The sequence below is a fragment of the Pinus tabuliformis genome, chromosome J, assembly GCF_031772625.1.
Source record: "Pinus tabuliformis cultivar Carrire ecotype Pingquan chromosome J, CPIR1, whole genome shotgun sequence".
NCBI classification, from domain to species: domain Eukaryota; kingdom Viridiplantae; phylum Streptophyta; class Pinopsida; order Pinales; family Pinaceae; genus Pinus; species Pinus tabuliformis.
In genome coordinates, this window is record NC_142295.1 from 588,955,444 (window position 1) to 588,983,220 (window position 27,777).

General features: G+C 37.5%; 1 protein-coding gene across 1 annotated transcript in view; it reads right to left on the minus strand.

Moving 5' to 3' along the window:
* Positions 1–27,777, minus strand: part of LOC149228360 (ferredoxin-dependent glutamate synthase, chloroplastic-like) — a 367,732-nt gene that overhangs the window by 191,091 nt on the left and 148,864 nt on the right. The window contains exons 9-10 of the mRNA XM_089378162.1: positions 9,510–9,568; positions 9,190–9,295 (exon numbers count right to left, since the gene is read on the minus strand). Of these exons, the coding sequence (XP_089234288.1) occupies positions 9,190–9,295; positions 9,510–9,568 (165 nt within the window). The remainder of the gene's footprint in view (positions 1–9,189; positions 9,296–9,509; positions 9,569–27,777) is intronic.

The window sequence follows — 27,777 nt, forward strand, 5'->3', positions numbered from 1 at the left end:
AAATTCAACAATTCTTTTATTTGGCTTCTAACTTCTTGTTCGTCAGTGGGGGTGCAAGGGATAAGTTTTCCTTTTACTCCATTATCATGTAGAGTAACTATCTCTTTCTTAGGACTTTCTACTTCCCAAAATTGTTGGGGATTATTTGAACAGCCTTTTAGCAATCTTTCATAAATAGACTTCTGCTCATCAGACCAATTCATCTCAGTGCACGCCTTCTGTTTGTTTTTAGACTCTATTCTGTCTTCATATATTTGCAAGACTTCTTGCCAATTGTTAGAGTTGTTTTTTGGTCTTCTTGCACCTGCTCTCTTCTGGCTATTTTCTCTTCTAGCTTCGGAATTTGCTATTATCAACCTTGGAATAGAAATAGCTTTTTTCTTTAAATTTATAATCAGCTTGTCTTCGCTGATTGTTATTGGGAGCACTGAATTAAGAAAAGGCATTCCTAACATTAAGCTTGCAGATGGTCATAATGCTAAATAGCTGAAACTTTGACAATATTTCCCCCAACTTTTAAAGGAATATTGTCAACATAATGAGTAAACTGAACAGAACCCTCGATTGTTTCAGAAACAATAATATTTTGAAGCGGTTTCCAGAGAGTTTTAAATAAAGATGGTCTAGCCAAATTCTTTGACCCACCAGTATCAATAAAGGCATCCACATTAATCCATTTGCCTTTAACTTGAACTTCGACTGGGATATAAATCAGATTATTGGTTTTGACAATCTTTTTTAACAAATTTTGTTCTGCAACTCTATCAAATTCTGGAATAACCAATGCTATGGAAGCAGCAGTTTTCTTTTGATATGGACAAAAAGAGTTCAATTCTGAAATCAATGGTTCTAGCTGCTTACCTTTCTCTCTTGTTATGAACTGTGAACATTTTGAGGTTGTCTCTTCTTGTGAGCTATCTGAAGTCTCTTCTATGACTTCGGTATCACTTTCATCAAATTCTTCACTGTAATGTAATTCTTCTGAAAAATCTTCATCATCAGAACAATATTTACAAATGTTCATTTTTTGTACACAATCTACTTTTGTTTCTGTATCTGAAGCCTCTGTTAAAATATATACATCAGAAACATCATCTTCAGATTCAACAATAGACCAATCGTCCTTAAATTCCTCGATTTCAAAACAAGCTTTTAACTTATTAGAGGAAGTATTAGGACATTTTCTAGCAAAATGACCACCTTGTTTACAAATGAAACAATAGTTGTTGTTTCTTGGTCTATTTCTTTTCTTCAAAAATTTGAATTTTTGGAATGGCTTCTTGGGATTAGAAATTCCCCTAGGTTTGAACTTTCCATATTTTCTGGTTTTCTTTTTCTTTCTAAATGGTGTCCATGGTAACACTGCTCTGTAGACTTCTGAGCTGGGTGTAATGTCATGTGCCTTTTTCTGCCAACATAAATATTTGACCTTTTCAGTGCACCTGAACAGAATATCAACCCAATATATTTGATCTATCTTTTTGGCCTGTACATCTAAATCTTTCATTATGAGATCTCCTAGATTCCCTGGAAGCTTAGAAAGAAATGAAATTTTTTGAGCGGTGTCATTGGATAAATTTGCTTTAAAGACTTTAGCCATAAAATCTTTACCAAATTGGTCAAGATATTTCAAATCTTTTAATTCCATGCGGCTTAAGTCTATTATAAGTTGCTTTTTCTCATCTACAGGTTCTCGAACAAACTGAGTTTTCAACAATAGTTCTAATGTTGCCATTCCTGCTTCCATGACTGCTCTGCGTTCCTCATCTGATGGTCTCATCCACCAATCATATACAATTCCTGTCATTCTTTTCTCAGCAAGGACCACGATGGAAACATTGCCCAGTTTTGTCATAACCTGCATTTGATACAGGGCACCGATCCATATCCTAACAAATTCTCCTGGATTTGATGAATTATCTAAATCTAAAACATACCCACTTGCATTTGCAGCATATAAATCTTCTTCTACTCTGGGGTATTTAGACACTTTTTGAATACATGTGCTTTATTTTGATTGTTTATTAAAGGTAAAATGAAAGAAGGGAACTTTGAAGTGGCTTGGTCAAGAGTCATTACTTCTTTGTTTGAAGAGAATGGTTTCTCTTGTTTATAAACTTCTTCTTTGACTCTAGCAAGTTTTCCAGCAGCTTTTGAACTGGACTCTTCTGCACTTGTTGTAGTAACTGCTTCTTCAGTTTCTTCTTCTTCTTCTCTATCCCAATAATTGGGAGCACTCATATCGACTTTAAACTTGGGGACTTCTTTGGCTTTTTTCTTTTGTCTCCTTCTCCTCTTTTCCTCTTTTTCTGTCTTCTCATTTTGTTGTTCATCATATAGCAGCTTGAGATTTGCATTTATTAAATCTGCTTGCCTACCCAAATCATCTAGCACATCTTCAGCATGTGCACACCATGTTGTTAGATAGTTTCCTATCTGATATACTTGATCAAGATCAGTAGGATTTTGAGAGTTGTGTTCTAGAAGAGGTGCACAATCAGCTTTAGTGGATGGCTGTTTTGACTGAGATGAAGAAGTACAAAACTTAGATTTTGGAGGCCATTTTCCCCCTTTGTCATAGCGACGGTTTGCATACTAAAATTCTTCTACTGGTGGAAAATGAGATATAGAGGTTCTAAACATTTTATTTATAGCAAAAAATGGTTTTTCTTCTGGTATATACAATTGATCAGAAGGGACTGAAACACTGGTTTCTTGAACAGGATGACTATATACATTTCTGGAAAAAGATCTGCGACTGCTTGTAGATGGTTGATCTAACTCAGGAATGGCTGGTAATACATGTTTCTGTGGCATGAAGATTGGTCGCGGTATAGATGACTTATTAGGCATAATACGTACCCGACCATCACTTACAGACATTCTTTTTGTTTTTCCCTTTGGGTTGTCTATAGATACCAATGACTTATATTGAATATACCAGTCATTTGGAAGGGCTTCTTTATCATAAGAGACACCTTCAACCTGTGCATTGCTAACTCCTACAGTCACACAATCCTTAAGTACTGGTTGTTTTAGCTTTGGATGAACAGTATTGGTAAGTTGAAATGATGTTTGGACTAATACAGACAAGAACTCACTATCCTCCACCATTTCAAGACCTTGAACTCCAACCAATATTTTCCAACAGTCTTTAAGATGAGTATCAGATAAACTGATGGCATAATCTGGATATATTGTACCATACTGACAACCAGAAGATAAATTTCCCAGTATTGTTCCGATTCGGGCATGGTCGTAATTATTATGCCTGGTGTCAAACACTTCTGATATGCATGGCGTATTTAAACCATGGCAGAACAATGGAGCTAAACCAATCCTTATCCCTCCAAAATGCAGATAAGAAAACTTATTTTCTTGAACATATTTTTTGAATTTTTTAATTTCATCTTCAGAAAATAAATTTAGACTGACAATTTGTACAGATGGTCCAGAAATCTTAATCTTCAATTCTACTTCTTTTAACAAACTCTTTCGAGAGATACTAAAGATAGATGGAACCTGATAGATTTCTTTTGAGCTTAAGATTGGCGGGTTCCAAGTTTCAGGGTCTTCGATTTTCTCATGTTCAAAACATTCAATTTCTATAGATCTAGAATCAACTTCAGAAATAGTACGTCTATCTATACTAGAGAATGATCTCAAGAGGTTTGACATTTTCAAACTAAACCAGAGATCGACTGAAGCAGCTTTTATCTAATAAGCAATTGTAAAACAAAAGCTTTTCGAAGGCTACCTGGTTGGCTTCAGACTCTATCTATAGCTTGACTAAGAAATAATAGGACTAAACAGGGCTCTGATACCAAATTATGATAGAGAGTACTTAGATCAGGATAATGATGCAAGACTTTGTTAACTTACTTGAAAAATTTGAAGACGAACGAAGGGCAATCAAACTTCTCACACTGAGCATACGAGCGCACACGACCTCTCTCTCTCGGGTCTTCACAACGCCATCGCTTTACAGATCCAAGTTCTTTTGAAGTTCAGAAACTGTCCTCAGACAGGCGGCCCAACAGGCTTCAATATTAATTCAAATAAAAATTTACAGAGCTTTGCAAATTACAATCAGAGATCCAAGAAGCACTCCCTCCATCACTTGCCCAGCTGGTTTTTATCGATGGAAGGTGGTACCATTTGGACTGAAAAAAGCCCCTGCATTCTTCCAAAGAAGAATGGACTACATTTTTGGTAAATATGACTTCATAGTTACATATATAGATGATATACTTATGCATAGTCCTGATCTAGAAACACATCTAAAGTATTTAAAAATCTTCCTGCATTAAGTTGAAATCATGGTATAGTGTTATCTGAAAAGAAAATGGTTCTTTTCCAAGACAATATAGATTTTTTGGGGATCAATGTAGTAAATGGACAAATCCAAATGCAACCCCATGTTTTAACTAAACTGTCTCAGTTTCCTAATGAGTTAAAAGAAACAAAAACTATTCAATGGTTCTTGGGTGTCTTAAATTATGTTCATAGATATATCCCCAAATTATCCGAAAAACGGCGCCTATTAGGCAGCATTTAAAAGAAGGATGGTCTATAGAAGCAACTACAGTTGTTAAAGAACTTAAATCAGAATGTCAACAGTTACCAAAGTTACAACCTCCAGGGGATGTTCTTCTGATATTACAAATAGAAGCTTCTTACAGTTTTTGGGGAGCTATTCTTTTTGAGAAGAGGGAGAATGAAGAAGAAAAATTATGTGCATATGCATCTAGTGAGTTCTCTCCACATCAAAAGAATTATTTCATTGCAGAAAAGGAAACCTTAGCCATTTTCAATGGAATTCAGCGTTTTGAATTATATCTAGCACCAGTGAAGTTCCTGATTAGAACAGATTCAATGAATTTCAAATATTTTATGTCTGCTAAAATCTCAAGACATCTTGCTCGAGGAAGGTTGCTTTCATGGCAGATTTGGTTTCAACAGTTTGAATTTGACATTGAATGGGTTCCAGACAATGTTACTTGGGAGCAGGAGCGAAAGCGGGGAGCGGGAGTGACATTTTTAGAAGCTCCCGGTTTGGGAGCGAATCCGGGAGCGTTTTTTATAATATATATATATATTTTATATTTTGATACATATATGTCAACAAAAACATGTAGAATAATGAATTAGATATAAAAAACATAAAAAAAAAAACATAGATTGAACCATATAACAACAATCATCTAGAAGTTATAATCTTCATCAACCACGTCCACAAGTTAGTAACATAGTAACATACGACATATTGAGTATCATGATTCATAAATCTTAAAATTTCAAGCTTTCAAAATTCAATATATAACATTTATCATCATTGATCACCAAAGTTGTACTTGTAAGCAAAGTGTAACAATTACAACAAATAATATCTAACATGAAATGAAATGTTATAAAATGAAATGAAATGAAACAACTTTCAACTTTCATGAAGCATCATATTCATAATTCACTACTAATGAGTTATAATTGCCAACTTCAAACTTAAATTGTCATATATTGTTTAAAAAAATATCATAATAAATATGAAAGAGTCAATAGTTATAAAAGCTACTAGAAACTAGAAAAGAGAAGTAAATCTATTATCTATTTCTTATGCTTGGCCCTCTTGCCACCACGAGAAATGTCTAATTTTTTAGTCTTGTTGGAAAATCAGGATCTCTGTCATTAATATCACCCTCTAAGCATTAATATCCAGAGGTATCTTTGTCATTACCTCTGTATCTGTATAGGGATCTTTGTCATTAATATCACCCTCTAAGCATTAACATAAGATAGAAAAAGCATAGCATGTCAAGTCAAGATTTTGTTTGAGTGATGCGTACATTTTTAGGAGGGTCATGATAGAGGAGTTCGACAACCAATGTCACTAACATCAAGGTACATAGAAGGATTGGTGCTCTTGATTAAATACGAGTTTCATACCCTAATACATGACAAAATTCAATGGAAACATTGCAATCCTCCAATCCTGAAATCCTGAAAAACTAATAAGCCTGATGGATTTTGAATGAAATCTAAAATTCTACTTTCTTCATATGAAATCCAATGAGGCCAAAACCACTCTCAAACATCCTGAGTCATTTCATGGTAATGTTAAAAATTTAAGTAAAAGGATGAAAATGAAGATTAAGGAGAATTAAGAATTTAACATTACCATGAATAGCATATCAATACTTGGGCCTAGACTTGATCATTAAGCTGCCCCACTCAAAAATTATTTCTTTCTTTCAAAAAAAATTGCATTTCAAACATTACTACAAAAAAAAAATTGCAAAAAAGGCAAAACGCTCCCGAAAAGGCAGGGAGCGAAAATTCTTTTAGGGAGCGCGCTCCCGAAATAGCTCCCTTTTAGGGAGCGAGAAAAGGGAGCGATTTCGGGAGCGCGCTCCAGACCCGCTCCCGAGTCGCTCCCACCTGGAGTGCGGATTGGGAGCGGGATCGAGGGGGGGGGGGGCTCCCCGCAACACTCATTCCAGGGAATTCTAATTTTTTAGTTGATCCCTTAACTAGAGATATGAATAAAGCACTCTTTACTATACCAGGGAAAGAGCCTCAAGATGATGATTTCAGTACATTTGTACATAGATTCAAAGTCCTAGAAGGTCATGTTAGTCAGGTGACTGAAGAAATAAAGAATATTGTGGGACTAAGACTGCGAAGAAATCAATGGATCCAAAAGTGCCAAGCATGGCAGTCAAAAAATGTTGGCATAACATTAGGCCTAGATGCTGATCTGGTAAAGGTATATCCTTTACCCAATATGAAGGTTAAACTTTATTTTAAAAGCTTATCTGATCTATGGTCATGCCAATTTACAGAAAACATGCTTTGGATCCTTAAAATCTTGAACTATTATCAGTTGATAGGAGGAATAGATTTTGCTCTAAGTATTTATACTGGAGCACAAATGTTAGATTTGGAAACTATACAGGTTAAAGAAGAAATTGAAAGATATATTTGGTCTCTGAAGATTCCAGATATTTTTGAAGAACTTGAAGCAGCATTTTTACAGAGATTTGATGAGAATTATGCATCCACTGATACGTTTCCCCAATATGAGATTTTTGAAAATTTTGCTGATTGGGAAATTAAAGAAGGATTTTGCAGAAAGAAGCCATCAGTCAGAACTTCTCAATGTATCCAGAGGACATTACAATATTTAAGAACGTTTTCATCACCCTGGGATTATCAGAACATAAGATTAAGAGAAAGCATCTCTCCAAATCCGTTTACACAGGTATTCTGTTATGAAACCACTGGAGATAACAAATTCGCAGACAAAGAATAGCTTACCAAACAGTTGGTTCTCTGGTTTAAAGAATTTGGAAAATTAAAATTAGTGGAAAAGAAGCAGGCCATACAAAAGATTGATGAACTACAGGGAGATCCAAAAGTTTTAAAATTTGTAATCAACCAGAAGGCACTAATCACAATTAGTGTTGTTGCAGGAAACTGGAATAATGACATAGTTCAGATTGTTAGCCTGATGCTTTCAAACAGAATCTGTACATCTATAATCTTTGAAATGGGATGGCAAGCAAAAGCTTACATTAATGAAAACTGTTGATTATGGGTTCAACATGCAATAGAGACTTCCACTAATATGTTTCAGATATTTAAGTGGGAGCTTCTAGATGGGATAGAGCTGGCAGTTCAGCCTTCACCTGCTTTTGGGAAAGTGTTTAAAGATTCTTTTCTTGATATCGAAATTAATCCTATCCCTTTTGTCAACAAGTGGGCAAAGAGAGATCTAATGTTCACCCCACAACAAGCGAATCTCCATACGGTAAAGATAAATACGGATAAGGGACAAACTTCAACAAGGAAAGCATCTCCAAAAAGCAAAGGAATAGTGACAGCAGATACAAAAGGAAAAGGTAAAGTTGAAGATTCCACTTTTTAGGACATGTACCAGGATGCCCAGGACCCATACAACATCAATTGGGACGAAGAATATGCAAAGATGGTGGACTACGAGTATCTAAATATATTGGACAAAGCTGCTTTAGCTAGACAAGAATCATCAGAGGACGATTATGATTCTGATAGGAGTCCGAAAGGACCTTGGTAGTCTTTTCTTTTGTAAAAGGAAAAGTTGAGTAGACACCATCAGATCAGAAAATGCCGACAGGACCCTCAATTATTTCCGCCTTTAGTCGTGTCATAGAATAGGATAGAGTCTTTTGAATTGTTATAAGTAAGAGATCTCTCCATGAGAAGCCCAAGGGATGGAGGGAGTGCTTCTTGTTTATAAACTTCTTCTTTGACTCTAGCAAGTTTTCCAGCAGCTTTTGAACTGGACTCTTCTGCACTTGTTGCAGTAACTGCTTCTTCAGTTTCTTCTTCTTCTTCTCTATCCCAATAATTGGGAGCACTCATATCGACTCTAAACTTGGGGACTTCTTAGTTTAGGCAGTAACAGTGTTACTACCGTTAGTGTTTCTTGACAAATGTTAGCATAATTGAGATAATGTGTGATTCTTGTAATGGAAGTAAATTTATGTGTGTTGTTAATTTATACCATTGCATTGATTCCACCTTAGTATGCAATTAGTTTTCTTTTCATATTTCCATCCAATTTTGTGCACTGCTACTGGATCAGGTTCTGAATCCTGACGGAAGGAATAAAATTTGAATTTGATTCCCAAGAGCCCAGGAAGGAAAGTGGGTTTTGGCACATGACAAAATCAATTCATATGCGTGTTGCATCTACCATTGAACCCATACACTGGAACCTATATCTTTTCAGCTCTAAAAAAAGGCAGTAAGGTACTGAGATATCTATTATGATGAGCATTTCATTCAATACTAGATTTTTACTCTATATCAGAATGCAAGATAATTACATATGGAAAACCATAGGACCCCATAATCCTAGCACTGCTCAACTCAGGCTTTCCACACCAGCAATACATAGATTATAATTACTTTTTATATCACTACAGTCCACTACAATACCAGATTGTTGGCTATATTCTCTTTTCTAATATCAGTATCTTCAAACATATTTTAATGCAATGCAGAATTCAAGATTTACTAACAGCCATTATATCTCAATGTCGAATACATTACTTATGATAAAAGAACAAATTTAACAACACTGAAAGATACCCAAATGGAGTTGACATACTAAATCCAAGTAATAGGAACAAGCAGTGCTTTTGTTACCTCATCCATATTCAAACCACCAACTTTGGAGAAACTCCCACAAAATGCTATGTCAACCACTTCTTTACCTAGCCCATATATCTCAAAAATTTGTGCTCCACAATAACTGGAAAATATCACATCAAACATTCCTTGAGTTTGAGAATACTAGTTATCTCCGTTATGTTAAACATGCTAGAAAAAATTGACTTTTACTTCAAAAAGTAGTCAATTACCAGAAAGAGGACACTGGAATTAAGTGGTTTGTACGCCCAAGGGGACCAAGTACTATAAATAAAATAATAATAAGTTAAGGAAAGGTTAGTCAGAACTTAGCTAACCTAGAAAGCAACGAGATACCCATCTTTGAGAGTATCTTCAAGAGGCCAGCCTTAATTGCCTGCAAGATTTAAATAAAGTTACATAAGTTTCTATCTCTACAGAAATATCATTTCTCTGACAGGGAAACAAGAATTAGCACTTCTATTCCACTAGAGAAATTGAAGGAAGAAAATGCTAAAACCTAAAACTCTTTACCTTCAAAATGAAATCTGATATATCCAAGATAGTAGACAACCATACAAGCAAACTACAGATAGAAAATTACTTTGAGATCCTAAAATTATTGAACAGATAACTTGGGCTTGTATCCAAGGAGATCGCAAAAACAGTAAATATTTATCATTATTACACAGGCAAACAGAAATAAGTTTTGATATCAGTACTCAAAGAAGAATGCACAGAACATCATAATTTAAACTTAAGTGTAAAAGAACAAAAATTGAGAATGCAATATCAGATAGATATTATCTGTAACTTCTAGTTCCTAGACCAATAAATGAGACGGGTGTATTAAAAAGTTATGATTGCAAGGAAACTACTATGGATGTGGATACGTAAATAGATGCATGGTTTTGGTTAATCGTTTCTTCATTTTAATCATCTTCTGAGTCTTTATCTGTGACAGCAAGTGTAAAGCACTGATGATTCATTGTATTCTTAACTGGAGAAAGTAAATCACCCAGTTCCTTGAGCACTTGATGCTCCATCACATAATAAGGAACCCTTGCATATTCCAACCCTGATGAGCAATATGCTAACTCATCATTAAGGTGTGTTGACCACTACTGGTCAACTACCCATGCAGTACACCTCCTTTCTGTTGGCAGAGAAGGGTAGCTCCTGAGCGACATGTCCGTGCCAGCCTACAGTCATCGACAGCTTGATCTTTCCTGTTGTAAACCTAGTCTGCATGTTTGAATTGTAAATAATCTAAGCAGATCAGAGTCATGTATGTAAAGTTGCCTAGGTGGACCTAACTTTCTAATGACGATCTGCGTCCCGGGAGGTTTTTAGTCTCACCGATCCATGGATCGGCAGAGTTTTCCTTCAAACCCGACCCCAAAGCCGGGATGCATTTCGTTATTAGGACTTTAGGAGAATCCTAGCGTGTTAATCTGCTAGATTATAGTTGTGTCGCAGATCTGGGTGGTCTATGAGGGTCTATGTTAAAGTGGGTTCGTCCCCTTAAGATGTAAATTGTAAAAGTCATGATGTAATGTGTCTTGAGGGTTGAGAAATGTTTAAATCCCCTCGTGAGTCCTAGGTCCTAGGTCCTAGGGGATGTTTCCAACGGTTTGGTTCAAATGATCCATTTAGAAAATAAATAAAATATTAAAATAAAATTAAAAAAAATATAAAAAATAAAAAAATAAAAAATAAAAATAATAAAAAATTCATAAAACAAAGCAAAAACCCTAAATAATAAAATAATAATATTTTTTGTGAACACATGCAAAATATCATTTTTAAATAAAATCGACGGATGAGATCAAGAGATGTCTTGATCCTCATCAACGGTCGAGATCAGTTCTACATGGATCACCCAAAACTAGCCGTTGGGATCATTTCCTTCTTATAGGGTCTTAGGGGGTCATTTTACAGGTTTATCTGATCTGTGAGTCTGTACTGAAAGCTCTCTTGTAAACTGATTTCTGATTAATAAAAAGACTTTGGGGTTCAAAACTGGCCGGTGTTACTCTCCAGAATGGCTGTGAGATGATTGTTTCTTTTCTGCATATTTCAGTTTTCAACAGTTAAAATAGCTGATTTTTTTTCAGAGCATTGTGAGTACAGGTATCTTGCTCACGTGCTAGGGTCTGAAATGTTGTAGGGTTTCTGGAAAATGGCAGGTATCTCCATTTTTTCTTGAAATCTAGCAGTATTTCTTGCCCTCTTTGCTGATGTTTGCTTGAGGTGTGCAGGAAACTTTTAGGTGAAAGGTATTTGTGGGCGTTTGGGGAAGTTCTGGGCTGAACCAGCCGACTCCCACAGGCTGTTCTGTGCATAGCCCAACTGATTGTGCCCTGGGTTAATTAGTTAAAGTTCATTTTCTGTTTTACATGAGAGATTTTTCTTTATTTTCACAGTAAAGTTCAAATTTTCTGATATTTCAAAAGTATTACTGCAATCATGGTTAAATCTGGCTGTTCTAGAGCTATAAATTTTTGTGACTTTGGGTAAATTTTGGAGGGTTTACTGCAAAATTTTGTATATCTGCCAAATTTCTTTCCTTTTGCAGGATATCTGTTGTCATCATCTCTTGCCTATTTCGCTTGCAAGTGTTAAACATAAACCCAGAATCCAATAATCAGGGCATCCTGTCATCCGGTTGATACTAAGAAAAACAAGGAGGGGTTGCTGCTTTCTCAGCATAAAATCGAAGTGATTGTGGCAAGCATTCAGCGTTCAGACGACTGACACTTCAAATTGATGCACGGTGAGTCAAATTTGTGCTGCCGGCAACTCCAGGTAACGTATTGCACAGTTTAAACCCCAAAATAGTTTCAAGTTTTCTTTTCTTTTCAGCTGAAAGTTGAAGCATTATTGAGCGTGAGCTGATCTGGTCATCAAAGTTTTCCTTAGCCTGCTTTTCCCTTTTGGATTTTTGCCCAGGAAGCGTACCTCTGTTTAAAAAAAATCACTCTTGAGTTTGCTGTGGCCTATTTTTTTTAAAAAAAGGAAGTTTGAATCGATTTTTTTTGGGGCTATTGTTCAAATCGTGTTGGTTTTCTGCCTTTCGATTTGCTTTACGTTATCTGCGGGTTTCCTGTAAGTCGATTTCCATTTAAATTTTTGTGCCAGCGTTTATCTGCATTTTATCCTCGCGTTTCTCTTATCAATGTAGCCATTCATATGCACCTGGAAGCGTAATTTTGTTTGGCTCATATGCGGCAGTCTCTCATTTCAAAAAATCGACCAAGTACGCAGCCCTTTCTCGCCTTCTTTCCACCGTATTGACCTCAGACGTGAAGCTTTTCCCTTCGATTTCTTTTTACCTGCAGTCACGGTTTATTTAAATGCGCATATAATAAAAGGGTCACGCGTTCAGCATTTAGACTATCGCTTCTTCTCTGCCGTCTCAGCGTTTGCATTGTCCACCCTTTGTTGCATATCTGAAACCTGTCACGGTCACCACGCATAGTCTTTCGCGTTTCTGAGGCCGAGTTCCATCTTACTCCTTTTTGTTTTCCGATCTGTTTACATGGATTAAGCTGCTGTCCAGGTTTGCGATTTCTCCACCAGATTTCATAGTATAATCGATTGTAGTCAGTGGGTCATTCTATATACATCTGCGTCTTGATATCTTTCAGCGGTTTGGGTATAGTTACGTTTAGGTTGGTTTGGTGTTGACGGCTCAGTTTTCACGCTAGGGCAGTCACGTTTTTCTTTTTTTTTTTTTTTTTTTTTTTTTTAGACTTAGGTTCAGCTGCGATTTTGATTTTAATTTCAAGCTTTGACTTAGGTCTTAGATATTTTAAAATAAAAAAAATAAAAAATGTGCATTTCTTTGTTTAGATTTTAGAATTTAATTTTTTTAGATTTTAATTTGTTAATTTTTAGTTTAAATTTTGGATTTAGTTTTATTTTTAGAATAATTTCTAGATTTTCATTTTTAGATTTTATTAATAAAAAAAAAAAAAAAAAATTAAAAAAAAATATATATATATATATAAAATTTTTTGGAAAATTTATTTTGCCAGTTTCAGTCTTTTATTTATGTTGTATCTTTCACGCTGAGATCTGAGCACGAAATTGATATATGGTTTCTCTGTTGTTTGAAGCAATTTATTTCTCTTAGTTTGCTGGATATCGTTATTTGAAGAGCGTTGTGGTTTTACTAAATATTTAAAGCATTGCTCTCTTTATCTGATGATTGCTGTCTGTGGTTCATGTTCTTATATCATCTAGCTAGTAATCATTTAGATCTTTTAAGGCACTGGTCTATCAAATCAATAAAACCATTTTAGTGCATCTCGTCTCCCGACCCAACTGTTTGGCAGTTGGCCTTCATCTTTCCTCAGGGTCTACCCCCCTTAGCCGTGGGAGACAGGCTTAAACGGAGAGACCGGGGATCAGAGTGACAGCCCCCGGTCTGAGCGTTGTCGTGTCAGTCTGCGCGGCAACATTTTTTGGCGCCGTTGCCGGGGATAGAGTTTTTCTGTCCTTGGTCCCTTTTTTCAAGCTTTTTCCGTGCTTAGCTTCTTGTTCAAGTGGCGACTCCACTTCCTATATTATCTGCAAGAGTGTACACTAGAAGACATCCGAGCAGTCTGTGCAATCCTACTCCTAATCCTGAAAAGGTTTATAGGGTGCGATCACACAAACTCGCTTCTCGTACACTTCTTGGAAATCTTGGACAAGAAGCCCTCTCCGATATTCATTTGCTCTTTAGAGGTCAAGTTAAGCGCAGCACCATGAGTCTGTTTGCCCCTTGTGATTTTTCCAACATTCCTGGAGCCCCCAATGATATTCCATCTGTTGGGATAGACAAATTGCCTAGCTTTCATGGAGATAATGCCATTACTGTTAATTCCCATTTGCGTGATTTCAACATATGGATGGCTAAGTATGCTAGATCTCCTGATTTTGACCATGAAGATGTCAGGATGACCCTTTTTATCCTGACTCTAGGAGGTGATGCTCATGACTGGTATACAGAAAAACCTCCTAATTCTTTTAACTCTCTACACTCACTCATTAGTTCATTTAGAGAAAAATTTGGAGATAAGAGAGAGGGAAGGCATCTTGTAAGAGCTCTTACTCTGATGAAAAAGAGAGAAGACGAAACTGTTGAAGAATTTAATAGAAGGTTTAATGGTATTATTAGAGAATTACCTCAAGACTATAAACCTTCAGATAAAACTCTCCAAGATTTTTACATTGATGCCTTTGGTCCTGAACCTTCTTATGAGTTAAGGCGTGCTAAACTTGGTGATTATCGAGATTGCCAAGCCTTAGCTATAGAACTTGAAAAGGACAAGGCAGCTTCGGGGAAGTCTGAAATCCCAGGTTATGATAGGGCTGCTACAAAACTAAAGGAACCTAAGGGAAAAGCAGCCCAAGAGCCTGAAAATGAACTTGTTCTCAAATTGCTTCAGAAAATTGAAACCATGGAAATCAATCATAATAAGGAGATAAACACTTTGCAGAATAGGTTAATTCAAATGGAAAGAGCGCAACCGCAAAATTTTCAGCCTCGAAATAATAATAACAGAAATAGTAACTGGCAAAGAAAGGGTCAATCCAGTGAGCAGAGGCCCCCTAATCCGCTTACCAATCTGGTGGATGATGCTCCTCCTTACTGTCGTGCTTGTGCTGATTTTCACGAAGAATCCTCTTGTCTCATTATCAGAAGACTTTTCGACAATGGAATGTTTGGGACAGGTGAGCAAATAAACGTGGTAGGGAGCAAGTTTCCTTTGCCCATGAATGATTGGATAGAGGTTAAGGAAAGAAGCTATGATGTTGTGAATCCTCAATCCGCTTTTAGTATAAATAACCTTGAAGACGAAGATGACATTTTGGCTAGGTTATATGGTGAGAAGCCTTCTCCTGAGAAAATTCTGGAAATTGCTAGAGATAAGGGTTTGACATACCAGAGAAGGGATAAGGATCAGAGCGGGAATCAAATTCCTCCTCGAACTTTAAACCCTGGTATAAATTCGGGAATAGATGTCGATTTGGGGAGTTGGTTTAATAATGCTAAAATCTGGGTTCCCGTCTCTGAGATCGCTAAGATCCCTTCCCAAAGAGACAAATTACTAAAAGCAATTCAGGGTCCTCAAGTCAACGCTTCTCAACAGAAGATTCGTGAGGTTGACTATCATGATGCTCCTATTTATCTGCAAAGCGTGGATGCTGATAACAAGGATCATCAACCCTTCTTTATCACCTTGTTAGTCAATGGGTATAAATTGAATAACTGCATGTTGGATTCAGGCGCATCTGCTTGTGTTATGACTAAAAGGGTTATGGAACAGCTTAACTTAAGAGTTTCCAGACCCTACTATAATATATGCGCCATGGATTCTAAGAAGATCGAGGTACATGGTTTAATTAAGGATTTGCAAGTTCATCTTTCGGTCTACCCAGACATCATGGTGGTTATGGATATTGTTGTCGTTGATGTACCTGATGCTTGGGGTATGCTGTTATCTAGGAAGTGGGCCTCTGATCTAGGAGGAAGCATTCAGATGAATTGGTCATATGCTATGATTCCTTCTCCTAGCGGTGACGGTTTCGTTAGACTAAATAGAGAGCCTGAGAGGAAATTTCATGTTGAAGATCCTAAGAAGCCTCGTAATGAAATAATTAGAGAACAATCTGACATCGAGAACTATGCTATCATGTCCAATTTCATAATTCCTCCCGATGATGAGATTAAAGATCTTAGGGATGAAGTCTGGTATATGTATTTTGATGGTGCGTCCTCTAGTCATGGTAAAGGTGTTGGAGTTGTGCTTAAATCTCCTCTTGGTCACGTATTCAAGTTTGCCTATCGTTTAGAATTTGAAGCAACCAATAATGTTGCTGAGTACGAAGCTATATTGTTGGGTCTTGAATTGGCCAAGGCTTTAAGGGTTAAATTGCTTAGCATCAAGGGGGATTCCGATCTGGTTATCATGCAGCTTAAAAACAAATTCACATGTAGAAATCAGAGATTAAGAAACTATCGAAATGTTGTGTGGGATACTATGGAGCACTTCGATGCCCTTAACCTTGAAGCAATTCCTAGAGGTCTAAATAGTTTGGCAGATGAGCTTGCCGTAGCTGCTACCACTTTCCAGTTGTCTGACGAGTTAATTAACGATAAAATTAAAATGGAAGTAATATTCAGACCATCTGTTCCAGACAACTCAGAGCATTGGCAAATTTTTAATGATGAAAAGCAAGTCGTTCGTTTTCTCAATAGTTTAGATGAGTTTGAGGATTTCCGGTTAGTTTCTGGCGAGGATGGGTCTTTAGATCAAGGACATATCATAAATCCCACTCCCAGAAATGTAGTTGCCTTAGAGCAATATTTTGATCGGCATGATGCCACGAAGCTGAGAGAAGAAGACAGGTCGGACCCAGGCGAGTACCTTGAAGTTAACATTGGTACTTTTGAAAATCCGAAAATGGTTAAAATCGGTAAAGGTACTAGTCTGGAGGAAAGGAAAAAGTTAATTGATTTACTTCGTGAATATCGAGATGTTTTGGCTTTTTCCTATGATGAGTTGAAGGGCTATAGGGAAGATATTATGGAGCATACTATTCCCTTAAAAGACGAAAATGCTAAACCTTTTCGGCAGAAACTTAGGCAGATTAATCCTAAGTTAGCCCCCCTGGTCCAAAAAGAGCTTGCGAAGATGCTTGCAGCAGGAATCATCGCTCAAACTAGGCATTCGACATGGTGTTCGAATTTGGTGATTGTCAGGAAGAAGAATGGTACAATAAGACTTTGTGTCGATTTTAGAAACCTTAATCTAGCATGCAAAAAGGATAATTACCCTTTGCCAAAAATGGAAACTTTGTTGCAAAGAGTAACTGGGTCTGGGATGATGTCATTGCTAGACGGTTTTTCGGGGTATAATCAAGTTTGGGTTAAAAAGGAAGACCGACACAAGACCACATTCACAACACCATGGGGCACTTTTGAATACATCAGAATGCCATTTGGGTTAACAAATGCTGGGGCTACTTTCCAGAGGGCCATGGATTATGCCTTCAAGGGATTAATCGGGAAAATTATCGAAATTTACCAAGACGATCTTACTGTTTTCTCTAAAGATGGTATCAGCCATATAGATCATCTTAGGAAAGTTTTCGATAGATGCAGAGAATATGGAATCTCTTTGAATCCGGCTAAATCTGTCTTTGGGGTAACTGAAGGGAAACTTCTGGGTCATATCATTTCTAAGGAAGGAGTCAAGGTCGATCCTGAACGTGTTGAAGCAATTCAAAAGATTCCTCTCCCACATAGCCTCAAGTCCCTTCAGTCTTTCCTTGGAAAGATAAATTTTATTAGAAGATTTATCCCGAATTATGCGGAAATAGCTAAGCCCATTCAAAGTCTTCTGAAGAAAGGTGTGAAGTTTGTCTGGCAAGAAGAGGGCAAAAGGGCTTTCCAAGAAATCAAGTCTGCTATCGCGAAAGCTCCTGTCCTTGTTAGTCCTGATTACTCCAAAGATTTCATGATTTTTTCTTTCGCTTCTGAGGATACCATTGCCGGTGTCTTACTTCAAAAGAATAAAGATGGTCATGAGCAGCCTATCGCTTTCATGAGTAGAGCACTTCAAAACTCCGAATTGAAGTACAATACCATGGAAAAGCAGGCTTATGCCCTGGTCAAGTCTCTTAAGCATTTTAAAACTTATGTGGGTTATTCTAAGATCATCGCTTTCGTCCCACATTCTGCTGTTAAAGACATATTAACTCAAACTGATTGCTTAGGGACTCGTGCTAGGTGGGTTACTAAGATACAGGAGTATGATTTAGAGATTAGACCCACTAAGTTGATCAAAGGCCAAGGTTTAGCTCAAATGTTGGCTGAAAGTAATGAAAAGACTCTTGGTTTGTTCTGCCTTGACGATCTATCTTCACCAGAATTAAGAAGGTTAGCTGAGCATGAATGGTATAAGGACATAGTTTACTACTTAACAAATCTTGCATGTCCTAACCACTTAGTCACTCATAGAAGAAGGGCTCTTAGACTAAAAGCCACTAAGTACTGCCTTATGAAGGATGGCCTTGGATGGAGAAATCCAGAGGGCATAGTGCTTAGGTGTGTTGACGATGTTGAGTCCAAAAGATTAATTTCCGAATTTCATTCAGGATTTTGTGGTGGTCATTATGCCGCTAGAACTACTGCCCACAAAATCCTGAGAGCTGGCTATTATTGGCCTTCGATTTTTTCTGATGTGCACAAGTTTGTTAGAACGTGTCAAGCCTGTCAACTGTTCACTGGGAAGCAGAAGCTTGCTGCCCTTCCTCTACAGCCTGTTATTGTAGAGGCACCTTTTCAGCATTGGGGCCTGGACTTCATAGGGAAGTTCCATGAAAATTCTAGCAATGGCTACTCTTGGATTTTGACTGCTACTGATTACTTCACTAAATGGGTAGAAGCCATTCCTGCTAAGAATGCCACTGAAAAGGTGATTATGGATTTCATTGAGAATAACATCATTACTAGATTTGGTGTCCCCGCTAAAATCACTACGGACAATGCCAAAGCTTTTAGTTCTTCAGAGTTTACATCTTTCTGTTTCAAATATGGCATTGTCTTATCTCATTCGTCGAATTACTATCCTCAGGGTAACGGTTTGGTTGAATCAAGTAATAAAAATCTCATAACCATTATCAAGAAAATAGTAGGAGATAACAAGAAGTCTTGGGACAGCAAAATCAAGTATGCTTTGTGGGCAGACAGAATTACTAAGAAGAAATCTACTGGTAAATCTCCCTTTGAATTGGTTTATGGCTTGGATGTTACCTTACCTGTGCACCTAAAATTGCCAGCCTATCAGCTTCTCCAAAAATTTTCCACTGATAAAGATGTTGTTCAGAATATGATAGATCAGATTGTGGAATTAGATGAGACTCATCGGACAGCTTTTGAAACTATATGCAAAAATCAATCTAATATTAAGAAAAGCTTTGATAAATGCTCTAGATCTAGATCTTTGCAGGTTGGAGATATGGTTTTACTTTGGGATCGCAAAAATGAAAAACCAGGAAAGCATAAAAAGTTTGACAGCTTGTGGTTGGGACCGTACATCATTAGAGACATAGCTGGACCAAACTCATTCCACTTGAGCAGATTGGATGGTGAGCCACTTCATCTACCAGTGAACGGCCAAATGCTCAAGCTGTTCTTCAGAGATGATATTTGATGCCATGGGGCATCTTTTGTATTGTATTTCTATCCCTACTCCTTGTCTTTTCAGCGTTTCATTTCTGTTTTTAGGATTAGATCTACTTTTCATGTTATTAGTTAGTCAATAAACGAAGAGCTTTTATCTTTCCTGTACTTAATGCATATGATGATTTGGGAATGGACGCTACTTATTTTTATTTGTGTGTTGTATGGATGCAGATTCTGGATTCTCACATTCCTACCAGTGCAGCAACGTGTCCCCAAGTAGAGCCAGATGTTGACCACTACTGGTCAACTACCCATGCAGTACACCTCCTTTCTGTTGGCAGAGAAGGGTAGCTCCTGAGCGACATGTCCGTGCCAGCCTACAGTCATCGACAGCTTGATCTTTCCTGTTGTAAACCCAGTTTGCATGTTTGAATTGTAAATAATCTAAGCAGATCAGAGTCATGTATGTAAAGTTGCCTAGGTGGACCTAACTTTCTAATGACGATCTGCGTCCCGGGAGGTTTTTAGTCTCACCGATCCATGGATCGGCAGAGTTTTCCTTCAAACCCGACCCCAAAGCCGGGATGCATTTCGTTATTAGGACTTTAGGAGAATCCTAGCGTGTTAATCTGCTAGATTATAGTTGTGTCGCAGATCTGGGTGGTCTATGAGGGTCTATGTTAAAGTGGGTTCGTCCCCTTAAGATGTAAACTGTAAAAGTCATGATGTAATGTGTCTTGAGGGTTGAGAAATGTTTAAATCCCCTCGTGAGTCCTAGGTCCTAGGTCCTAGGGGATGTTTCCAACGGTTTGGTTCAAATGATCCATTTAGAAAATAAATAAAATATTAAAATAAAATTAAAAAAAAATATAAAAAATAAAAAAAAAATAATAAAAAATTCATAAAACAAAGCAAAAACCCTAAATAATAAAATAATAATATTTTTTGTGAACACATGCAAAATATCATTTTTAAATAAAATCGACGGATGAGATCAAGAGATGTCTTGATCCTCATCAACGGTCGAGATCAGTTCTACATGGATCACCCAAAACTAGCCGTTGGGATCATTTCCTTCTTATAGGGTCTTAGGGGGTCATTTTACAGGTTTATCTGATCTGTGAGTCTGTACTGAAAGCTCTCTTGTAAACTGATTTCTGATTAATAAAAAGACTTTGGGGTTCAAAACTGGCCGGTGTTACTCTCCAGAATGGCTGTGAGATGATTGTTTCTTTTCTGCATATTTCAGTTTTCAACAGTTAAAATAGCTGATTTTTTTTAGAGCATTGTGAGTACAGGTATCTTGCTCACGTGCTAGGGTCTGAAATGTTGTAGGGTTTCTGGAAAATGGCAGGTATCTCCATTTTTTCTTGAAATCTAGCAGTATTTCTTGCCCTCTTTGCTGATGTTTGCTTGAGGTGTGCAGGAAACTTTTAGGTGAAAGGTATTTGTGGGCGTTTGGGGAAGTTCTGGGCTGAACCAGCCGACTCCCACAGGCTGTTCTGTGCAGAGCCCAGTTGATTGTGCCCTGGGTTAATTAGTTAAAGTTCATTTTCTGTTTTACATGAGAGATTTTTCTTTATTTTCACAGTAAAGTTCAAATTTTCTGATATTTCAAAAGTATTACTGCAATCATGGTTGAATCTGGCTGTTCTAGAGCTGTAAATTTTTGCGACTTTGAGTAAATTTTGGAGGGTTTTACTGCAAAATTTGGTATATCTGTCAAATTTCTTTCCTTTTGCAGGATATCTGTTGTCATCATCTCTCGCCTATTTCGCTTGCAAGTGTTAAACATAAACGCAGAATCCAATAATAAGGGCATCCTGTCATCCGGTTGATACCAAGAAGAACAAGGAGGGGTTGCTGCTCTTCTCAGCATAAAATCGAAATGATGGTGGCAAGCATTCAGCGTTCAGGCGACTGACACTTCAAATTGATGCACGGTGAGTCAAATTTGTGCTGCCGGCAACTCCAAGTAACGTGTTAGACAGTAAACCCTAAAATAGTTTCAAGTTTTCTTTTCTTTTCAGCTGAAGGTTGAAGCATTATTGAGCGTGAGCTGATCTGGTCATCAAAGTTTGCCATAGCCTGCTTTTCCCTTTTGGATTTTTGCCCAGGAAGTGTACCTCTGTTTAAAAAAGAAAAAAAAAATCACTATTGAGTTTGCTGTGGCCTATTTTTTTTAAAAAAAGGAAGTTTAAATCGATTTTTTTTGGGGCTATTGTTCAAATCGTGTTGGTTTTCTGCCTTTCGATTTGCTTTACGTTATCTGCGGGTTTCCTGTAGGTCGATTTCCATTTAAATTTCTGTGCCAGCGTTTATCTGCATTTTATCCAGAGTCATGTATGTAAAGTTGCCTAGGTGGACCTAACTTTCTAATGACGATCTGCGTCCCGGGAGGTTTTTAGTCTCACCGATCCATGGATCGGCAGAGTTTTCCTTCAAACCCGACCCCAAAGCCGGGATGCATTTCGTTATTAGGACTTTAGGAGAATCCTAGCGTGTTAATCTGCTAGATTATAGTTGTGTCGCAGATCTGGGTGGTCTATGAGGGTCTATGTTAAAGTGGGTTCGTCCCCTTAAGATGTAAATTGTAAAAGTCATGATGTAATGTGTCTTGAGGGTTGAGAAATGTTTAAATCCCCTCGTGAGTCCTAGGTCCTAGGTCCTAGGGGATGTTTCCAACGGTTTGGTTCAAATGATCCATTTAGAAAATAAATAAAATATTAAAATAAAATTAAAAAAAATATAAAAAAAATAAAAATAAAAAATAAAAATAATAAAAAATTCATAAAACAAAGCAAAAACCCTAAATAATAAAATAATAATATTTTTTGTGAACACATGCAAAATATCATTTTTAAATAAAATCGACGGATGAGATCAAGAGATGTCTTGATCCTCATCAACGGTCGAGATCAGTTCTACATGGATCACCCAAAACTAGCCGTTGGGATCATTTCCTTCTTATAGGGTCTTAGGGGGTCATTTTACAGGTTTATCTGATCTGTGAGTCTGTACTGAAAGCTCTCTTGTAAACTGATTTCTGATTAATAAAAAGACTTTGGGGTTCAAAACTGGTCGGTGTTACTCTCCAGAATGGCTGTGAGATGATTGTTTCTTTTCTGCATATTTCAGTTTTCAACAGTTAAAATAGCTGATTTTTTTTCAGAGCATTGTGAGTACAGGTATCTTGCTCACGTGCTAGGGTCTGAAATGTTGTAGGGTTTCTGGAAAATGGCAGGTATCTCCATTTTTTCTTGAAATCTAGCAGTATTTCTTGCCCTCTTTGCTGATGTTTGCTTGAGGTGTGCAGGAAACTTTTAGGTGAAAGGTATTTGTGGGCGTTTGGGGAAGTTCTGGGCTGAACCAGCCGACTCCCACAGGCTGTTCTGTGCAGAGCCCAGTTGATTGTGCCCTGGGTTAATTAGTTAAAGTTCATTTTCTGTTTTACATGAGAGATTTTTCTTTATTTTCACAGTAAAGTTCAAATTTTCTGATATTTCAAAAGTATTACTGCAATCATGGTTGAATCTGGCTGTTCTAGAGCTGTAAATTTTTGCGACTTTGAGTAAATTTTGGAGGGTTTTACTGCAAAATTTGGTATATCTGTCAAATTTCTTTCCTTTTGCAGGATATCTGTTGTCATCATCTCTCGCCTATTTCGCTTGCAAGTGTTAAACATAAACGCAGAATCCAATAATAAGGGCATCCTGTCATCCGGTTGATACCAAGAAGAACAAGGAGGGGTTGCTGCTCTTCTCAGCATAAAATCGAAATGATGGTGGAAAGCATTCAGCGTTCAGGCGACTGACACTTCAAATTGATGCACGGTGAGTCAAATTTGTGCTGCCGGCAACTCCAGGTAACGTGTTAGACAGTAAACCCTAAAATAGTTTCAAGTTTTCTTTTCTTTTCAGCTGAAGGTTGAAGCATTATTGAGCGTGAGCTGATCTGGTCATCAAAGTTTGCCTTAGCCTGCTTTTCCCTTTTGGATTTTTGCCCAGGAAGCGTACCTCTGTTTGAAAAAAATCACTCTTGAGTTTGCTGTGGCCTATTTTTTTAAAAAAAGGAAGTTTGAATCGATTTTTTTTGGGGCTATTGTTCAAATCGTGTTGGTTTTCTGCCTTTCGATTTGCTTTACGTTATCTGCGGGTTTCCTGTAGGTCGATTTCCATTTAAATTTCTGTGCCAGCGTTTATCTGCATTTTATCCTCGCGTTTCTCTTGTCAATGTAGCCATTCGTATGCACCTGGAAGCGTAATTTTGTTTGGCTCATATGCGGCAGTCTCTCATTTCAAAAAATCGACCAAGTACGCAGCCCTTTCTCGCCTTCTTTCCACCGTATTGACCTCAGACGTGAAGCTTTTCCCTTCGATTTCTTTTTACCTGCAGTCACGGTTTATTTAAATGCACATATAATAAAAGGGTCACGCGTTCAGCATTTAGACTGTCGCTTCTTCTCTGCCGTCTCAGCGTTTGCATTGTCCACCCTTTGTTGCATATCTGAAACCTGTCACGGTCACCACGCATAGTCTTTCGCGTTTCTGAGGCCGAGTTCCATCTTACTCCTTTTTGTTTTCCGATCTGCTTACATGGATTAAGCTGCTGTCCAGGTTTGCGATTTCTCCACCAGATTTCATAGTATAATCGATTGCAGTCAGTGGGTCATTCTATATACATCTGCGTCTTGATATCTTTCAGCGGTTTGGGTATAGTTACGTTTAGGTTGGTTTGGTGTTGACGGCTCAGTTTTCACGCTAGGGCAGTCACGTTTTTCTTTTTTTTTTTTTTTTTGATTTTGTTTTTAGACTTAGGTTTAGCTGCGATTTTGATTTTAATTTCAAGCTTTGACTTAGGTCTTAGATATTTTAAAATAAAAAAAATAAAAAATGTGCATTTCTTTGTTTAGATTTTAGAATTTAATTTTTTTAGATTTTAATTTGTTAATTTTTAGTTTAAATTTTGGATTTAGTTTTATTTTTAGAATAATTTCTAGATTTTCATTTTTAGATTTTATTAATAAATAAAAAAAAAAAAAAAAAAAATTAAAAAAAAAAAAATATATATATATATATAATTTTTTGGAAAATTTATTTTGCCAGTTTCAGTCTTTTATTTATGCTGTATCTTTCACGCTGAGATCTGAGCACGAAATTGATATCTGGTTTCTCTGTTGTTTGAAGCAATTTATTTCTCTTAGTTTGCTGGATATCGTTATTTGAAGAGCGTTGTGGTTTTACTAAATATTTAAAGCATTGCTCTCTTTATCTGATGATTGCTGTCTGTGGTTCATGTTCTTATATCATCTAGCTAGTAATCATTTAGATCTTTTAAGGCACTGGTCTATCAAATCAATAAAACCATTTTAGTGCATCTCGTCTCCCGGCCCAACTGTTTGGCAGTTGGCCTTCATCTTTCCTCAGGGTCTACCCCCCTTAGCCGTGGGAGACAGGCTTAAACGGAGAGACCGGGGATCAGAGTGACAGCCCCCGGTCTGAGCGTTGTCGTGTCAGTCTGCGCGACAACAAGGTGTAAATAAATGCTAAATCATTAAAAGCAAGCTTGGTCTTCTAAGATATGCTCCCAGTCAAAGCATTATGAAAAAGAACTAAAAGCCCCACCAGAGAAATAGAAAAGGAAGGCCAAGTAAAGAGGTAACTCATGCCTCCATGATTGCTCCCTCCTTACCTCTATACACTCAAGATGATGGACCTCCATCAATTGGTTCCATGACCATGATACCTTGCCCTAAAGACCTTCCCCTTGATTGCCACTATTATCACAAGCCCCTATGGATTGAAGGGTTGACCTAGGACCTGTCACTTCCATGTAGGGGGTGAAAACACTTGAAATGGTTGAGCATCTAACCATCCCTATCACAAGTATGGAACACTTTTATAGGACCAGGTCTAGTTATATATTTGAAGGTGATCTCAGTTCAAAGTGTTATTAGGCCCCTAATATTAAGTATGGTCCACTATGATGCATCTATGGTCATTGACCCTAATGATTGGTGACTTTCACTTGAACTTGAGATGGTTTTGTCAATTAATTTTCCACATAGTAGTAGAGGCCTTTGAGAACACATTACATCACTCCACTACACAGCATGCCCAAGCCCTTTTGCACCTTCCAAAGAGCAGTGATGATGTTGCAGATGCAGTGTTTCTCCTCCAAAGCAATGTGTTGGGCACTTTGATGATTCTCTATGACTAACACCCTGGAGTACCCTAGGATGCTAAGATTTTGAGCTCCTCTTGCTTGGTGTTGGATTAACTTGATGTTGTACCTAGCAAATGTAGGACACCACTGACACTGTTTGATGGATGTTGCTTGTTCCTACGTCTAGACTTTAGATTATGATGGTCATCCTCAAGATGACAAGGGAGGACCTGTACTCATTCTTGAAGCCCCAAAGCTAGAAAGAGAAGGTGCCACATCAACCATCTAGCCCTTGAGAGGGTGACCTAGGGTACCCAGAGCATGGGTTTTCGACATGGATGCACTTTTTGATGCTTCCCCTCATGATTTGGAGTTGATTATGATGGTACCATCTCCTTGGCTCATTCCACACTTTGATGTGGCATTTATTGCTCAAAAATGAGATGGTGTCATGCTTGTAGAGGATATTGACCCACGCATATGGGAATTTATGGCATTAGTTTATTGTGTTGAGCTATGAGGTTGGCTCAAGTTTACTTGGGAACAGGAGCAGAAGCGGGGAGGGTGGAGCGACATTTTCAAAAGCTCCCAGTTCAAGAGAGAATTTGTATATAATATATATTTTTATATATTTTGGTGCATATATGTCAACAAAAGCATGTAGAATGATGAATTAGATATAAAAAGCATAAAAACATAGATTGACCCATATAACATCACTCATCTAGAAGTTATAATCTTCATCAACCACGTCCACAAGTTAGTAACATACAACATATCGAGTCTCATGATTCATCAATCTTAAAGTTTCAAGCTTTCAAAATTCAATATATAACATTTATCATCATTCATCACTAAAGTTGTAACGTGTATATGTAACCATTACCATTACTAAGAAACCAAATAATAACAAAGAATATCTAACAGTTAATGAAATGTTTCAACTTTCACGAAGGATCGTATTCATAATTCATTACCAATGAGTTATAATTGCCAACTTCAAACTTCAAACTTAAATTGTCATATATTGTTTACAAAAAATATCACAATAAATATGAAAGTGTCAACATTTATAAAAACTACTACAAACTACAAAAGACGAGTAAATATATTTTCTATTGCTAATGCTTGGGCCTCTTGCTGCCACGAGAAATGTCTAACTGTTGAGAAGGTCGTGGTGGTATATTGGGAGTCTCCTCTTGCATAGTCAGACGACCCAAACCAGAAGGCACATGACCTCCACATGAGGATGTAGGTACATGACCTCAACGTGAGGATGTAGATGTAGATGGATGTGGCGGCAACAAAGCCAAAGATTATGAAACTCGAGCATTGCTACTAGATGATGGGGGGTGGCATGGTTGTTGTTGCTTCTTCATCATCTTTCAAAAATTTTGTTTCCAATTCTTCTAGATGTAGAGCACCATCCTGCAAACTATATTCCTTTGGGTTGTTGTCCCAAATCTTGAGCCCAATCACAATAATGACTCAACAATCTCAAGTTGTAGTGCACATAAACCAAGCTTTCTGCCCAGTTTTCCTTGAGTCTGCTCGGTTTTCATTGAGTTTGTTTCTTCTCACATTATGGATGTGGTTATAGGTGCTCCAACACCTCTCTGCAGAGGAAGCATTTACAACCTATGAAAGCACATTTTTTGCCAAGTTTGGCAAAAGTCTCTACTCGCCATATGCATCCCGCCATGTCATAACATCACATTTGTCCCTATCTTCCATTGCATGCAAAGAACCTGTAATATCCCTTATCAGGAATACACCCCAAACACAAGCAAACTCTAACTAGAGATGGACTGGGAGGGCATTTACCAGATATGTTGCCTCTAAAAAGAGGACGAGATCCGGAGGCTACCTGGCCCTTTCCAGACTCTGTCTAAGAGTATAATAAAAACACACCAGTGCTATAATAGCCGAGAATGCTCAAAGAAATATGAATAACAATGATACGATATATATCAAATAAACCATAAGTAGATACATAAGAAATGCAGAGAGAATGCTAAGCCATTTTATTATACGGAGCAATAAAATGAGTACAGGAGGTGATCAGGAAGATGGCACCTCTACTTGCACTAGGCAAGTGAAGAAATACACTCAGAATAGCAAGGAATGGCCCCTCAAATCTGCGTCCAAGCTGCTGGGAAACTGTTGTGCTGCTGCTGCTGCTAGAAATCAAACGAGGATTTGGGGTTGCTCCCCTCCTCAGAAAAAGTTGAAACTCTGGAATCGGACTCTACTCGAGA